The 17,896-nt window shown below is 40.7% G+C and overlaps 1 protein-coding gene across 5 annotated transcripts in view; it reads right to left on the reverse strand.

Moving 5' to 3' along the window:
- Window positions 1-17,896, reverse strand: part of TIAM2 (TIAM Rac1 associated GEF 2) — a 137,896-nt gene that overhangs the window by 8,194 nt on the left and 111,806 nt on the right. For 4 of the 5 annotated variants that reach the window (XM_083830958.1, XM_083830959.1, XM_083830962.1 and 1 more), the window contains 5 exons: window positions 4,776-4,955; window positions 3,221-3,289; window positions 2,720-2,845; window positions 1,366-1,474; window positions 549-728 (listed from right to left, as the gene is read on the reverse strand). In XM_083830958.1, the coding sequence (XP_083687084.1) occupies window positions 549-728; window positions 1,366-1,474; window positions 2,720-2,845; window positions 3,221-3,289; window positions 4,776-4,955 (664 nt within the window). Of the gene's footprint in view, window positions 1-548; window positions 729-1,365; window positions 1,475-2,719; window positions 2,846-3,220; window positions 3,290-4,775; window positions 4,956-11,139; window positions 11,603-17,896 lie in introns of those variants that run through there. The other variant, XM_083830960.1, reaches the window with a different exon arrangement.

Here is a 17,896-nt window from a genome sequence, read left to right on the forward strand (position 1 = left end):
GGAATTTGCCAGGGTGAAGTCCCAAGCATCTGAGCCTAGAAAAACAATCAACCCTAATATGTATTAGGCAGACAAGTCTTTCTGAGTGGGAAAACAGCAGAGCTTTGATACAGGACACTTCTACGCAAGCAAGAGTCACAGCCAAGCCTCAAACAAATAAAATTTCCTTTTGTGACGCTGCTAAACTTTGACACATTTCAAGAACTTAATAACCACAAGATGGAGCTTTGGTCAGTGTTTCCCAGGTGCAAGAACAACACAATGATCTGATATGCTCCTGTCACAAGAATTCAGGAGAAAGACCCCAGTCCTATTTGTCATGACAAATCCTGGGCATATATACCTCTCACAGGGACTTGGACACACCAAGTGGGAATTTCTGCTAAAAGCACAAGAAGGCTACTTGCTATTTTTAATGAGAGGGAGGAAATTCTCTAGGTTTTGATGAGTTTTGTGCTGTCTATCAGAATGACTACCTGCATCTTCAGAAAAGCTTGGAAAACAAACTTATCTCATATTCAATCCAGTAGAGGAATGCAAGAAGTTACCTGTCAAATGATAGTGCTCCTCACTCTCGTTGTCGGTCAGAGACACCAGCTCTTTTAAAAGCAGAGGGTATTTCAGCACTCTCTGAACAGGCTTTATGAGGTATGACTCCAGTGTAGAAGAGTGTTGCTTTGTGGGATTGCGAGCGTCCAGAAAGGCCTTAAAGGCACTATCTGTTTTGGCTAAATACAAATAAAACAGTCGGTCAGCTGAACGTGGAAGTAATAGTTTGAAAGCAGAGAATTGCAGTGTGTAACCAGCACCAAAAGCCTCACATTTTTCAATAGGTGCTTTACACCATTCACTTCATAATCATTTCCTGCATTAAATAATATACAGAAGGGCTAAGAGAATAACTATTTCAAAGTGACATTATTCTTCAGTATCATTTTTCCACTGCACTGCAGACCTGTTCTGCATCAAATTAAAAAAAAATGTGATAGCAGAGGAAGTAATTCCTCGCTTACTCTGCCATTTGTTGCAGCTTTGATTGACATCCATCCTTTAACATGCAAGCATATGCAAACCAAATACAGCTGCTGCTTTTTGGAGTATGAGCTGCATCTGCAGACAGCACAAACTTGTGGCCAGATGTTTCTGTTGCTCTTCAGGCTACTGCTTAGTTGTCACAAAAGAAACTCCTTCAGTTCTATACCATGCTTTAGCAGAACTGCAGATCTCAGCTATTTCTATTGAAAGATACCCTGTTAGCCCTTGCTTTGTACCAATATTCTCTGCAAGTCAAGGAGATTTGTTACAGCGCTTCACTGACATTTAAATTCATGCTAATGAATTACAGTAATGACGAAAATAAATTACCTCTCTCGAGAACTTTCTGAACTTTGATGTGGTTGGCACAGAAGCCACTGTACAGTTTAAAGTGGTCAGCATAATACAGAAAGGATCCTCCAAGGGAAAACAGCAATTTCTGAAATCAACACAATCAAAGTATTTACTTCATCACTAGAATCCAAAATAAATGGTCAGGCACATAACACAGAGGCTCAACGATGTGAATATCTACTATCTTTATTTCTATATCCTATAATATATATATATATAATACTTTATATATATATATATATATTACATGAATACATTACTGGTAGTAGTTCTGTGATGTTTCTGTGTTTTTCTTAGGGTGCAGAGTTCAGCCTATTTAGGCAAAGCCTGCATTTTTTCCTCAGTTCTCCCTGAGCAGATAACACCACTGTAGACATTGACTTACTGTATCTTTGAGGTGGCACAGGAACAAAAATCAACAAGACACTTAATAGGGTATGTTGTGCTGAGAAAACACATGAGCACTTGGAAGCAAGGCACAGAAGCACCAAAGCCAGAAGGGACAGCATAAAACAAACACAGGATTGCTTTCCAACTGTTTTCCTTCTTTGAGGCAGGTGGTAATTACAGGGCACCTCTCATTCTCTTGGATGAAGGGGAGGATGGGAAGATGTGGGAGGGACTGAATCACGAGGGAGATCTTTTTAGAAAAATGCTTCCCAAAGGAAAGACAAGAAGTAGTGAAGGAGGAGGAGGGGGAGGAGAAAGAGGAGGAGGAGAGCAGCCCTCTCCCCTCTTTTTAATCAATGTTTGCTCCACAAAAGGCAGCAAGTGTCAGGGAGACCTGCCAGCAGTCTCGCCCAGCTCTGTGACAGTGACAACATCTCTGGGGAACCTTCTTCCTCCAGTTATGTCAGGTACTGAGTGGTGCCACAGAGGGAGACAGCACAACAAGGGCACAGTCTACAGTCATCTACACTTCATATGCCCTCCGAGACCTCGCAACATGAGAAACTCGTGCTGCATTTAACGGGAAGAGTTTCCAGTCTGTAGCGAGTGAACTGGGCATAGCAGGGAGCACAAGGCAGGGAAGAATTCAGCACAGCAACAAAAACCTTTCTACAAAAGTGATGCACCACGTAAGCGCTGCTACTTCATAGCATACTCAGAAGTATGACTACTCTGCATCTCCCATTTTACATCCTCTGCCAAGGGAAAAAGGAAGATAAAACCATGGAAAATAGCACTTATCTTTCACTGCTGAATAGGTGTCTGTAATCCAAAGTAATGCTTCAAACATAAAAGCAACCATATGAAACAGAGTTTTAAAGCTGGATTTCCACAAACATTTCCAGGCACATTGAGAGGTATTTAATGACCAAATATTTACCCGGAACTGGGATGGTGTTTCCAGTGTATTAAAATCTGAGGAAGAAGATATTCCATCTTCAAGGGTCTCCAGAAACACCTTCTGAAAATCCAGCATTTCTGGCAGGCTGCCGAACAACGACTCCATCTGTGAAAAACATCAGGCTATGAAGTACAGCACTGCATACATCTAACTGTGGTCTTGAGAAAACAGTCCGCTAAGGAGACACGACACACAAAGAGGTCACGAAGGCCAGTAACATCTTCATTAATACCTATTGAATGGGTTTTATAAAAAAGCTGTTACAAAACCCTAAAGGTTTCTTAGCAGTTAAGTCAGAACAATTACCATTTAAAAAAAGGAGTGACGCATGCACCAAACAGAAAGGCACTGACTGGTGTAATTCCTATTGTTATGTTCTTTGTTTTCCTTTTCTCTTGTGCTCTCAGCAATGAAAAACCCAAATGCCAAGGTCTTAACCCATAAAAGAATGAAAAGAATATCTCTCGGTTATTCCCTCACCTCATCTTGGGTAAGGAAGGTTTCATTTTGAAGAGGCTCCAGGTATAGCTCAAAGAGGCAGCTTAAGTCCTGCAAGAAACAGAATTTATTCACTTTTTATGTAACAGTTTGAAATTGCTCTTTATATGACAACTGTGGGATTACAGGTAATTTTCAGGAGTAAGCTAGAGATAAAATTCCTTTTCTGTAACAAAGTCACCTGTGTGTTGTTAGCACTAAAGTGATTGCTAAATTAAAAGCAAATTGATTTCAGTGTAATGTTTATGTTTCATCCTTAAGGCTTTACAGACTGATTATAACAAATTATGTTTTAGTATAGCATGAGGAGAAAATGTTACAGATGATGGCTTTCTAAAGAGTACAAAGGTCTGTGGATGTGAACAGCATCAATGTTTTAATCATGCATGTTAGATAAACCATATAAATAGCCACTCATTTAAACAGCAGCGCTAATATTTGTAAGGACATACAACGTTTTAAAATCCTACAGGTATTAAAGCATTCGGTTATATTGTCAGGGAGGCATAATTAGGGGCTGTTTCAGTCACTTCTTCAAAGAATTGGTGCCACTTTTGAAGACTTACTATCCCACACCAAAGCATGGCGGCAAGGTTGGGGCCCACACTGCAGGGCTCTGTGACCCTGAGAAAAGAAACGGCAGAAATTCTTATGGAGAAGGAATAACGGGCATCTCTTTGAGAACCCCATAATGAGCATTTACAACCTGCTAGGATTTTGCCTGGTACTACTGCACATTTCAGTGACCTCCATGGTCATGCCTCCTTTGTTCAAGTGATTTCTCTATCAGAAACACCAGCTGGACATACACAGGGGATCATGTTCGGTAAAGTTTCCTCAAGCTTTACGGCATATGGTTGTATTAGTGTGTGGGTAGATACTCTAAAAACAACAGCCTGAAAGTGTTTTCTCTTGTTTTCCATACACATAACTGCAGCAAGTGCAGATATCGCTAAGTATGTTTTTTGAGATCAGGTAAATGATTCCTCCTTGCTGAAGGTCAATGATATCAAGCCTATCACATTTCTTTTGGCATTCAGCCACATGAATTTTGAATTTATAAGAAGAAGAGACATATCTAACAAATTATGGGCTTATCAGTCAAAGGAGACATAAAATCTATGATGTTACAAGCAACTGGAGCTGTGTCTTCTAGCTTTGCTGATTCAAAAATAATTAAGCACTATTTTCCACAGTTACTCTTTTTTTAATAATTTGTAGGAGACTGTTCTGTTCTACCAGGATTTATTTTCATTTTGAAAACTATGGAAAAATCCCCTGGAAGACTCCAGTGTTCAAGTACTGCAGATAACTACTCCCTACAAATTACCACTTTCCAATATAAATACAAATTGGCTAAAATACAGCCTCTATAACAGCTTATTAAAACAACAGGAACAATTTAAGTAAGCAGACTCTGTATGTTATGACCCTTGTTACATAAAGGTAAGCATGAAATATATTAAGAGCATCTATAAGTTATGGCCAGCCTCAAAAAGAAAGGTGTAGCTAGCCAGGCTTTCTCTTTATTTATTACCTTGACATAGGATTTCTCAGTGTCCATAAGTTCCTGGATGACTTTCCTCAATCTCTCTGCATCAGAAAGGTGGCGAGCCAGTGGTCGTGGAGGTGGATCCTGGTTATCCTTCTGTCCTTCCATACTGCTCGCCTGGACTTCTTGGAAGTTTCTGCACAATGCGCTGATCTGTTCTGCGCTCTGATAAATGAAGAGACAAGCACTGATGTTTTAGAATACAAACTGTACTATAATTATTTTTAAATTCCTCAAATTTTGCTCTTGTTCCAAATTCAGGCTCCAGAGCATGTGCTGATTTTTGTCAAATGCATATCCTGATAGCTTTGAACAGCTTGAATTTGTAACAGATCTAGATCATAACAGTAAAATTAAATAAAAACTTTCTAGCGCTTTTGCAGTGCAAAGAATTTAGAGTCTTTACATACAAGCTTGTGAGATGCAAAAGATGGGAGAGCATTCAGATATATCATGATTTGATTCTTTTGACAATAGCATCACAGTATTTTCCACCTCTCTTGCAACAATCGCTACTTCAAAATAGAAGGAATTGGTAGATAAAGATCTTTTAAGCATCCAGAATAACTTGTATTTGTTGTCTGCTACCTGTATTGTGATGTGTGGCTTTGTTGCTGGTTGACCTGGGGGAGCGTTAGGGAGGTTGGTGTGTGTGTGTGGTTTTTTGTTCAAAAGGCCTGGATTGTCAAAAGATGTTTATTTTGCTTTCAAAAATGAGAAATGGAAACCCAAATTTTTGAAGTTTTTTAGAAGAATGATAAATATGGGGGAAAAAACGCAATATTTCAAGACAAGTTGGAGTCGAAACAGCAACAGTTAATCTTATAAAGCAAAGATGGAGGAAAAAGAGATTTTCTGACACTATGAAATGGTTGTGTAGTTTGCTTTTGCACGACCACCACTAGTACCTGAGAGCAGCTTTTTCAGGCAATAATGCTTAGATTGAAAATCATTCCACTGTTCTCTTTCATATATAACATTTTCTTGAATATTGCTAACATTTTCCTGGAATATTGCTACCATTACCCAGTTCTACCTTAGCAACTGTTGGTATCCACCTCTTTATACTACATAAAACAATTTTTCTTAAGTGCTTCTGTCTTACGCACTCTCTCCGAGATACTGGACAGTTGCACATGCTGTGCCACTGATTATTTCCTATTTAGTGAATGCACTCAAATGAGGACTACATGAATGCTGCCTTATTTCAAGTGGAAATCTTGTTTCATTGAAGAAATCAGGGCATGAGTGCATTTCAGAACTGTCTTGATCTGTACTAATTTTGTGTGAAAGCTGTTTCAATTGGCCCTTTTTGGATCTCCTGATTCACCACTGATTAGGTGGAACTGCGAAGTTCACCAACATCCTGTGTCATCAAATGAGCAAATGCAGAAGTTATTCTGAAATGGAACTGAGCTATACTAAACCCTCTGTAAGGTGGAGGCTAAATGTACTAGCAATATTAAATCTCAGCCATTCATGTGAAAAAAACAGATACATCCCTCACACCTCTCTGTTGGAAATAAATGTTAAAATGTCAAAAACTTGCCACGTAGTCCGTATCACTCCAGAGCTTCCCAGCCTCCAGTTTTGAGCAATGCCACCACCTCTAAAAAAAAGTTGTTACTTCCATCACTAAGATGTGAAACCATCCTCCACAATCCTATCTAATGACAGCTTTCAGGACTCTGAAATTCAGATATATACTGTATTTACAGCATTTATTAGGACCTGACAAAATGAAATGTGAACTGAATGGTGTTTGTTGGAGTTACGGATACACACTGATGGAGTATGTTAAAAGAAAAAAGAAAAAAAAAAATCTTTGTGCTACTTAAAATATTTAGTGCTTTGTAAATAAATCATAACTTCGTTTAGCAAATGGGGGGGGGATTTTAAAACAACTTCTAAATAGCTCTAAAGTACTTGAGTTTTGTTTTCGTTGTTTTTTATGTCAAAGTTTTGCGTTTGTATCTGAATGACTCAGGTTTTACGCTGTCTACAGCTCAAGGTGTGTGTGGGCAGCCTGATTTACATCAACATGATGCCCGATCAAGGGTACTAGATCAAGGACATGAGACGGCCTACTGAAAGCCAGTCATAAACATCATCATCATCATGCATAGTTTTACCAGGAGGAGTACAAAGTTCTCTATTCCTCGTCAATCACCACAGCACAAAGGGGTAGGAAAGGCAGATGCTGGAGAACATGCTACATGTCCTCCATACCCTCGGGTTTTGGGCTGGAGCTGCATCTGCCACCAAGAATCATGAAAGGCTACTCAATCAGAAGCTACACACATACGTAAGTTATTGCACATCCACTCCTACACATCGCAAGAACCATACAAGATGTAAGAATACATGTTGCCAGTGAAGCCACAAGGTGTACATTGGATTCTGGACCAAAAGCACAGTATTCAAGGGGAACTTCATAATGATGAACAAATGGAAAGGAATAAAAATAACTCTTGCTCCCTGTTTCTTTCCAAAACTCCCTACCACCTGGGTTGGGATCCCTATCCTTTTATGCAGCTCTGGATGCTGGTTTCCACCTCCCACACCAAACAATGTCCTGCTCTTTAAAACATCTTTCTAGGAGGGCTCTAACGACAACCCCTAAGAACACATCTTTTATAGCAGGTGGGTGGGCAGGAAAGGCCCAGGCTCTGCCCTGTTACTGCTTGCAAGTGGAATTTCAAAGCTACCTTGGCTTTTTGGGTGTCAAAGCAGAGTTTAGCAGTCCAGTGCCCTTGAACCAGGAAGCCTCAAGTGGAGCCCCAAGCTGACACTGCATCCTTGAGTTAAGGTGGGAATTAACCCTGAATTTGCTCTGAAAATGGCATTGCAGCACCTAACACTGGCAATTTGACTCTCAAATACGTCTGGTAAAGTCCTCAAGCACACAGTTTCTTTTATTTGCACAAGGCCACGACTGTGAGTCGTTAGTAAAAAATGTTCTATGCCAGACTTTATAGCATGCAGCCCATCAGAATAAAATTATGTTAGTTGGTGGATAGAAAAGCCCAGGTGACTGACTGTGGCCAAGGCTGCAATGCAGCTGGGTATAGAGAAGAGTCAAAGAGCATACAGTGGAAGCAACAAACCTTCCCCATAATCCATCACTTGAGCTCATGTACGCCACTTTCAGCAACAGCTGTAGGAAACTGCAAAGCAGCTTCGGCTTATCTTTGGCTCTGGACAGCAGACAGCTAAGGCTAAAGATCCAAAAACTCAGACTAGTAGTGTTAGATTTGAATGGCAAAGTTGGGAAAGAGAATGGGAGGTTATGCAAGGTTTGTAGAAAAGCAAGCACTTGCATTCCAGAATCAAGTTAAGCAGCACTTCTCCACTTTATTGGCTGCTTTCACAGATTTTCCAACAAAGCTGTGTAAACCCTTCTACCAGACTCAGCAGTCAAGGGAGGAAGCTTCTTGTCCCATAAACTCTCAGCCTCTAAAAAATGGAAAGATATGTAGAAACAGCCTTGAGAAACTTTCTTTTCATCCCTGCATGTTTATGACTCATAATTAGGTCCCACATCTTTTTGCATGGAGTATTCCTTATAAATGAGAATTGTTCACAGCAAACTTAGCAGGGAAAGTTCCAGTCCACATAATTGTCAGCTTGACCCATAGCTGTCAACCACTACAGTGGTGCTCAGCTTGTAAAATGAAGCATGCCCCATTTTCTATAATGTTCATGAGAAGAAATATTAGAGATTATTCCTTCAAAGTGAACAAAAGACACTCTTACAAGGAATGTCTTACAGATTTTCTTTGCTCCTTGCAGACAAGCATATCATCATCTGCGGCTATGCTATCCCCACCAGAATTAAAAATCTCCATAAAATTAATTGGTGAGAGTGCAGAAGACATTAATCAGCAGTGGTTAAGCATTAGCACAACAATTTCATGGCTACCCCATGACTTTCTACTGAATGATAGTGATTGAGAAAAAATGCTGCACAAGGTCAATTAGTGTTACAGTGTCTCTGCTCATTGCTGTTTATTCTACTCTCATTTATACACCTCATGTACTCTGTCAGTAGGGTTTGGTGTGGGTTTTTTGTGTTGTTGTTGGTAGTGGTGGTGTTTTGTGTGTTTTTCTTTTTTAAAGTGATGGAAAGGGAAATATTGAATAGGCTTACAAAATTCTTCAGGCTGAGGAAGATTCCTTGGGAAGGTTACAACGGAGCATGTCCTTTGACAAGTTTCCAGATTCCTGTACCCTTGTGGAGGACACTGACCACGCCAATGTGCAGATCACTAACCCTTTGAATTCTTTATCTAAAGAGGAAGCATATGCTCTGAAAGCAAGCTGCTGAAACAGATTAGTCTTCTATCCTTTAAAAATGAGCAGCTTACAGCCCAGAGCTGTCTGGTGTATATTTTTCCAGGAAGTAAGACTGGAAGCACCAGTCAGCAGAAGAAACACAATTACATGGGATTTTCAGAAAGAACAACTGGCCAGAGACATTTTTACACCCCTCATTGTGAAGAAGGAAAGCCTTTGGAGGTGTCCATCATGTTCCTTTTGTATCAGAAGACATTTCTCTCCAGAACAAAGGCAGGCCTAGCAGCCATCACGTTTTGTGTGTCTACCACTGTACAGACTTCTCTGTCACCCTCAGTCTGGCAAATACTTTGTAACCAAGTAATGCAAAAGGCTGGAAAGTCTTAGATCCCCAAGACTGCTGAAGAAAGCAGACACATGTTGGACACCAATACAGTACAGACACTCCTCTAAACTGTTTATTAAGACAGAAAAAATTCAGCACACTTTTACTGAAAAAAGCCTTGTGGGATTTTCACCATGGGTTTCTGGGCAAGGCTGCTGCTCAGCTTTGGGCAATAGAAGTTAAAATAGTAGATTCACTCATCACAACTTCTCGTTTGGTCTTTCTTTTTTTTTCCACAACTTCAAGGCCACTTAGAAGATGAAACTGTTCCTGACCGACACTGCTGAAATTCTGGGGGTCTTTTCTGTTTAGCTGTTTTTCTTGCCTGCCTTTTATTTAGAACACTTTACAAATTGCTAAAGGGAAATAGTCAAGGAGAAATAATGTCTTTCAGTCAGAACTTCCCAGTTTCAGTGAGATTTACATTAGCAAAGTTATCCTTTGCTGGTAATGCACGAAGGTATCGCCAAACTTATGCAGAAATCAAAAGTGCAGTAAGAAGAGGGCTTGCTGCTCCCCTAACTCCTTCTTGACAGCAGAGGGCAAGGCCTGAAAGGCGGCCGAATGCAGGGCTGTGCAAGCCAACTAAGACACAATTCATCTGACTCGATGCCTAAGGTACAATAACATGAATTGTGTGGTGGGAAACCTGCGCCCTCCCTTGCCCATCATTCTCCTTGGCTACACAGAATGAACCTCGGGTGACTTTGGTGTTCAGTGGAAACGCGAGTTACACGCGTTTATAAGCCGAGTCTGTGAGATGGGGTCTGGGCCCAAGAGCCTGCGGCAACCAGGCCCCAAGGAGCAGCAGCTCCTGCTGAGCTCGCAGATGCTGTGCTCAGCTTCTCTGGAAATCACTCACTGAAGTCATCGGATCCAAGGCATATCAAAGGTAAATGCAAACCAGAAATCATTTCCATTGCACAAGGTTAAACCCTGACCACACAAAATGTAAAGACAAGGGAAAAGAGCATAAAAAAAGAGCAAAGAGAGAGGAACCCTGACGGCCCAAGTCACAACAAGGACGGAGACTCTCGTCAGGTAACATCAAAGCACAAAATGCAGACTTTCCCAAACCCCGACCCTGTGAAAGTATTGTCTCTCCGCTTTCCCAGGTCCTTATCCTGATGCTGCCAATCTTTAATACAGAAGGCTCGTGTATTTTTCTACCATCTGTGTAATATATTTACTGTCTTCTTGTATTTCCCAGACAGTCCTTGATTGGAGTTCTTAATTTTTCCATGTTTTTTCTACAATCCCAAACTACTTGTCAAAAACCAGGGAAGTGGTTAAAACTGGTCAAAATTAATGCTGCGGACATTTCCAAATTTTGCTGAAGAATCATGTTAAAACCATCCCACCTCTTGTCAAAATCCGGATCGTCACTTAGCCCTTTCTCTGACGGGCACAAGAAATAACCATTTGCTGGAGCTCAGCAGCAAGCAGCATACACAACCAACCAACACCCCCCCCACCCCCCTTAAAAATTCAGAAAGCCCAAACCTTTTCCAGTGCAGCACACTGATATAAACTCACCCACCGAGTGCACGTTACCAGCATCCACTCCCTGATTATTGGAGCTGCTATTCACCAAGCACAGAGACCCTGGCAGGGGCGTGCAGCCCGGTCCCCCACCCCAGCCCTCCCAGCCGCCGCTGATGAACTCACCATAGAAAACATCCTGTGCAGGGAGCCGTAAGCTGCTGCTGCCTGCTGCTGGGTTTTGCGAGCCAACGCTAAACTCTTCGCTCTGGTTTTACTCCTCCTGAAGGCGGGCATTGTGGCTCGTGAATACAAAGTTTGCCAAAGGAAAGGGCCCTTCTAAGGAAGGCAGGGACGCTTCGGTCTCCCACGAGCACACCTTCTCTCTGTGCTCAGCCACAGCGTGCCAGCACATGCAAACACAGTGCACAAGTTTTTCCTTTTGTGCAGCAGATTAACAAAACACTGTCAACGTCCCAGTTTAAATGGGACACAAGAAACTGCCATGCCTTCCGTTATTACTACAAACACAGTGAAAACCTGCCAGATGAGAAGATTTTTTATACGTTGCCTGATGTAGTAAATGCTGGACAAAGTGCAGTTATAGCAAGGGAATGTGGGTTTTATCTCCCCAGAAATGTACCTGCCTCTCTGCCTGTGAAATTTACTGCATAAACAAAACATCAGGTGCTTTGAGAAAATTAGCCAAATACCTAAAAATATCTAGAGGGTGCTGACTGCCCTGAAGGTCAGTGTGAATTATCAATGGTACTGATGCTCTGTCAAGGGTATATGCCACTAAATGGTGTGGCATACAAATTAACTTACAACGATAAAATGAGAAACAAATAGGCAGCTCTCTGCAAGATTTGTTCACATAATTGTGCTTGTCCTTTGTTTGAACTTTCTCATAGTAATTACATCAATAAAACGAAATGTAAACTGTGCTCAGTAATGAATTCAGGCTTGAAAGTAAAAGTACCCATGTTGATATATTTACACAAAACAATCAAGTCCACAGACTATTCTAAGCACAATGCAACTTTAAATATAACATTATAGGACATTACACCATGGAGCTGAAGAGTTACAAGACTGACAAGCAATTCATTAATAAAAGGAGAACTATACCAGTGGCATAATAAAACACAGTAACTCCCATGTTCTCTCTATTACAGCACTGCTAGGGTGCCAGGATGCTAAGATATAAGGCTTCATTCAGCACTGCCCTTGCCAACCACCTCTTTGCTCTCTCACAACCCTTTTTCTTGCATCCAGATGACACACTAAGCCTGGGCTCATATATCCTTGGTTATGAGTGTGCTACTTCACAGGTTTCAAGGATATTCACCTCTCTACAAGCAAGGGAATAACATAGCCTTCTCCTTTAATTACTGCAATTAAACTTACATCCATCTCTTTCCAAACCGTTAGCACAACTTGACAGCTCAGCATTTGCCAAACCATAAACCTCAGCAGCCGGGCAGCACACTATCAGAAGAACAAGGATGCTGGCTCCCTGAAACAACATGCTGCTGATAAAGCACACAGAACACATCAAAGGAGTAGGAACCGTTCATTTAGCTGATGTTTTTTAAGGACTGGGCTATTTTGCAGACAGATATCAGATTTACTGGGCAAGACGACTGTGCAACAGAAAACTGAAGGAATGGTCTCAAAGGAGTCAGATTTTTCAGGATACACACCCTGGTATAAAAATCCAATTACATGGACCACCGTGTAGCATGTACATATTACTTTTCTTATCCATCATTCGTGGTTGCTTCTGCAGTAGTCCACAGATACTAGGGATCCACTGATCAAGTTCAAGAATGAAAAAAAGGAAAAAAATATATCACTAGTTTTCTGAAACCAAACGTTTACAGTACCACATATGGCGCTGAAAAAATCAGTGACAGATGTCAGGTCAACATTTATCAAGAGTTTATCTATACTGTCAGGAAAGGCATTGTTTCAGCTTTGTTTTTAAAATCAGCATGAGTTGTGGCAACTTCAAGCTCTGTTTTTGTAACAGATATATGTTAAAAACACAGTGCATCCACTGGGACCGGAAAAAAAAAAAAGGCTGCCAAATTTCAGGTCCAAGCGATATCGTCAATCTTGATTAAAAAAAAAAAAAAAAAAGGCAAAAAACAGGACAGGTCTTTTTAATTCCATATTAGGAAGTTATTCTTCCCCAGATTTGCTAATTAAGCCTGAGTTATTAGCTAGCCATATGCCAGCTAAAAGATGTTACCAATTAACAGATTTTTTTTAATGTGTGTTCATTAGGAAAAAAAAAACACAATGTTTTAGTAATATTTCCAACTTCTATTGAGGGACTGGGATAAATCAAAAGGTAAAAAACGCAAACTAAAACAAATCAAATATCAAATGAATGAAAAAGCCTTTTCTTTAGCATTTCTTCTTCTCCAGAAACATCAAACAAACATTCAATCCCTCTTTAGGTATATGCCTCCTAAGTAAAATTTACACACAAAATAATCAATCACCTTGAAATACTTTTAAGATGACTGGAAAAACGACACAGTCTCATTGTTTGTTCCTGTGTGCTTTGAGTAACACTCTTTCCCTTTACAGACATCTGTTTTTCATCTTTCCATTTCAGCGGCACCAGGCTTGATAGTTACCATAACAGTAACCTCCTTCGCAATGCAGGCTTCCCTCTATTGTCCCGATGCATCTAGGTGCACTTAGCTGCACAGAGTTCGTTTCCCATCCTGCTTTTGCCCTTAATCCATGAAGGTAAAAGGCTAATTTTGCTCTGTCTCTATCCACTTTGAATTAAAGGAAACAGCGGCTTGCCTCTGGGACAACTCTGAGCACTTGTGGGCTAACTTTTAACATTGCTCAGGACCACTGGTGAAGCAGAAAAATAACTTGTATACGCAACATATATTTTGTGTATGTATATGTACAATACATACATAAGTGTCTTGGACTAAACAGGAGCTCTGTCATATTAGTAGTCTCAAAGCATTGCAATCTCTAAGCTCATGCTTAATTCAGCGGGTCTCTAGATCGCTAAAGTGATCTAGAAGGACTTTGTTTTTCACTTCTTATAAATGTGGGTGGATGATTTTTCTCAGTATTTTTGTCATTCTTATTATGCTAATAACATGCTTTAAAATGTCTTTAAAACGTATTTTCAAAGCATAATTGACCAAAATGAAGACACTTGCTTTAATTCCAGTGCTTAAAAAATAGTTAATGTTCCAAATGTTTAAAATGAATTCTGATTTAATTTTTAATTTCAAGCATCTTAAATACTGTTTTTAACATTTTCACCCAAAGTGTTTTGTGCTGAATACAAAAACTTTTTTTTGAGTGCCGAATTAGAAACTATGGCAACCATTAAGACATTATCTTTGCAGTTGCATTCATCTTTCACAACATATTTCCGCAAAGTGCCTTCTGTAGAGTCAGAGAAGGCAACCCTTACCTTTTCGGGCATATTGAATCTCAGATGTTAAAAGATGCAATAATCCCACTCTAAAGACAGAGGCAGACCCCTCAACTCCACACCAACCCTTTCCCTGGTTTCAGTGGGCTTTTGCTTGGGCACTACAGGGGGATTCGGCTGTCTCAGAAGGAAATAATTAATCAGAATGTGAATGAAGGTCTAGATGTGCCCACAGTATGCTGACAAGCAGAGACAGGCACACAAGCGCTACGGACAGCAGGTAATGAAACATGAAAATCTGTTGGCAGCTCCCTGAGTATCTGACTCAACCGATCCCATAATTTCTTAATTCTCCCCCCTCTTCCTTCCTTTTAGGTATCTTTTTGTTTTTGCAGAATCTCCTGCAGGTACTGGATTTTTTCAGTTTTGGCTTTTCAGATCTACCTTTGGCTCTACAAATTCCTGACAGAAGAAAATAGGAATCAAAGCCTAACAAAAGTGCACAAGGGTACCCGGGATGCAGTAGTTGTCTGAAATCCTGTACTGCGACTTTGTGCCCTGTGTGTGATGCGTTGTGTGCGACACTGTGTGCAACTTTGAAGTGACTTTGTGTCCTGTGGATAAATGCTGGGCACATCACATACCTCAGCATGCACTAAAATTGTGCTTAAATGGTTCTCCGTGGCAAGGGGGAAAACATATGTTATTGTCAGCACTGTAATGGAACAGTATCTCAGTCTTTAAAAAAAAGGCAAACAAACAAAAAACACATAAATCTACAGCTGGCAGAGAGCTTTTCCACTTCCCCAAGTCTGTCAGCATCATGACTAGGTATCTCTGCCTTCCATTTCAAAGCGAAATGCAGCCATCGTGTCCTGTACTGCAGGTGACCAAGGTTGCCTTTGGAGGCCCAGGGTGGTGGATGCTAATGAAGATTCCTGTCCTTCATCAGTCAACTCAAAAGCATCTCCAGTGACGTTGCCAACCATATTTTGTGCCAATGAACCAACATTGTTCTCACATGCTTCTCTTTTTACCTGCAGCCCCAGGTTTTTTTCCCAGAAGACCAGGAAGACAAGCTGCACTATAACTTGTCTCTCACTGGCTTCTTACATTTGCAAGCATCAACAGAGTTTCTTCACCTGACCAAAACCATCTACACATTTTACACTGAAAACTGTCACCGTACTTTTGGGAGGGCATTTCCTTCAGTCAGAGGAAAAACAACCACCACCTCCTCTCCAAGCTCCAGCAAGGCAATGTAACAGCACAAAGCACAACACAAGTTCACGCCTCTGTCTGCATGCAAGAACTGCACAAGCTCCTTTTGCTTTTGTTTCTTGCCGTTCTTGTGCCTCCCCACCAGTAAGCACATATGCAGCTCTCCATCTAGAGCTTGAGTTAGTGTCTGGTTACAGGCTCACTCTAGATATAGGACATTTCATGCTTAAAGCTTTATGTCTTCAAGGCTCCCCATTACGTTAGTCAAGACAGGCAACTTGTATTCGAATTTTAGGTTATCCATAGGATAGCTCTGCTGCATATGAAGAACTGCTTGACAAAGGCAACAAAGTGAAATCCAGGACTGGGGTTAGAAGCAAGCGCTCACTGGTAAGTTTAAGCCTTCTGTAACCTAGTGCATCACTTTTGGTGCTTTCTCCAGGGAATGGAATAAAGTACTGAAACCTAAAGTTATTAGCAAAATGCTTACAGACTTCCAATAGGCCATGAGTGAAAACTCATGTCACTGATACCCTCCTGAAAAGGGTGCACAATGACAGCAGGGCTTTGGCTCCACACTGCTGGAGCCAGCCCCTCTGGTTGGTCTCACTGCAGGCTGAGCTGTCTGCAAGGGAAGTGCAATAATTAACAGAGCTCCCCACGGCCTCTGTTGTGCTTTCAGTACAGAACTGTCCCCTCCAGGCAGAAATGAATCAAGGAAAACCACTGCTGAGAAACATGCTTTTTTCCCATGTTAGCTCCCAGACTCCCTAAATGCATCTCACATCTGGAAAGAAATGACACTGGGATTGAAGAGGTGTATACACGATTTCGAGAGCACTACGTTTATCATTGTTAAATCCCTTTCCTACAAAGAACAGAAGAAGGAATGCTAATTGCGGACTACTCCCCAAGCTTTTGGATCTCGTCAACTGCTGAAGAGAAGTTCTCATGATGGAAATTAGGGAAAAATTCTTAATGTCCTATGGATGTTGAGTAGACCTTCAGGCAGACAGTTCTCTTGCAATTAAGGACATGCTGTGCAAGCAGGAACTGCCTGGGTACTGCAAAATAGAGCTAATGAGAAGCTATCACCATGAACATCATTTAACTGTAATTGCCTCCATGCATAAAATAGGTTTGGGACCACATGGGCGTACCGGTAGTTTTTAACTCCTCTTGTTTTACTTTTCCCAGAGGGTCCCCAGTTGAGCTTCTGGTCATTTCTACTTCTCTTTCTTTCAACTTAACAATTGGTGTTTATTTGATTAATAATATTCACCTTTCAAGATTTTTTTGTTTTTGCTCAAAATTACTCCTTGCACACACTTATTTATTTAGTTTCCCCCCAGTTTTATTTCAACATTAATGTTCCTTTGGGGATGCTTTGGGGGTAGGGATCACTAGCTGACTAGCAAGAACAGATGCCACTATAGTGAATGGAGAGAAATATGGCCCTGAAAACCACCAGACCCATGCTGAACATATATGCACAGTCACCCTATCCTAAATGCAATCAAAACACAATTTTTACTTTCCAGTTTTGATGTTTTATGCAAAATATTATTGCAAATCTTCCTTCCAACTTGGTATATTTTAGTAAATCTTTAACTTTCTCACTCAAAAGCATACCAGGAAATTGTTTAACTTTGGTGGCGAAGAATAAACCTTTCTTGACATGTACCCATTAACGACCATCCAGTGCTTACATACAAATTCAGACTGATAATCCTTATATCATTTCTGAGAGTGGATGAGTATCATCACCAGATCAAAATAAACAAACCACCACAACTGAACATATAGGATTACATTTACTGACAGTGCCTATAGAAGGCTGTTGGGTGTGTTTTGAATAATGGTGTCCTGAACTATCCCACAGCACATATGCTACAGATCACATGCTTGTACAATATTTTCTAGGTAATAAATTAGAGGAATATATCATTTCTAGCATCCACTTGCTTTCTTCTGGAAGAAGAAATGTCATTCAAATCATCCATAAACATTAAACAATTATGTTAATTTTCTGCTAAGATGGGACTATATGAGTAATGATTACTAACTGCTTTAGCTTCCATTATTCTGTGACAGCTGCTGCAATTGCCCCCTTCCTCCCCCCAAAACCAAACCAACCACCACCTTTTCTTTAACAAATGGGTGTCCAGACAGACTAGCAATGGGATACACATTTTTACACTCAGGTTTGAACCTAGAACACCATATAGAACACCTGGGGATTTTTACTCTTTTCTGCACGAGAAGTTGATGGCTTTAGTGCTGCTTCTAATGAAGGGT

This window comes from Anser anser (assembly GCF_964211835.1).
Source record: "Anser anser genome assembly, chromosome: 3".
Taxonomy (NCBI): domain Eukaryota; kingdom Metazoa; phylum Chordata; class Aves; order Anseriformes; family Anatidae; genus Anser; species Anser anser.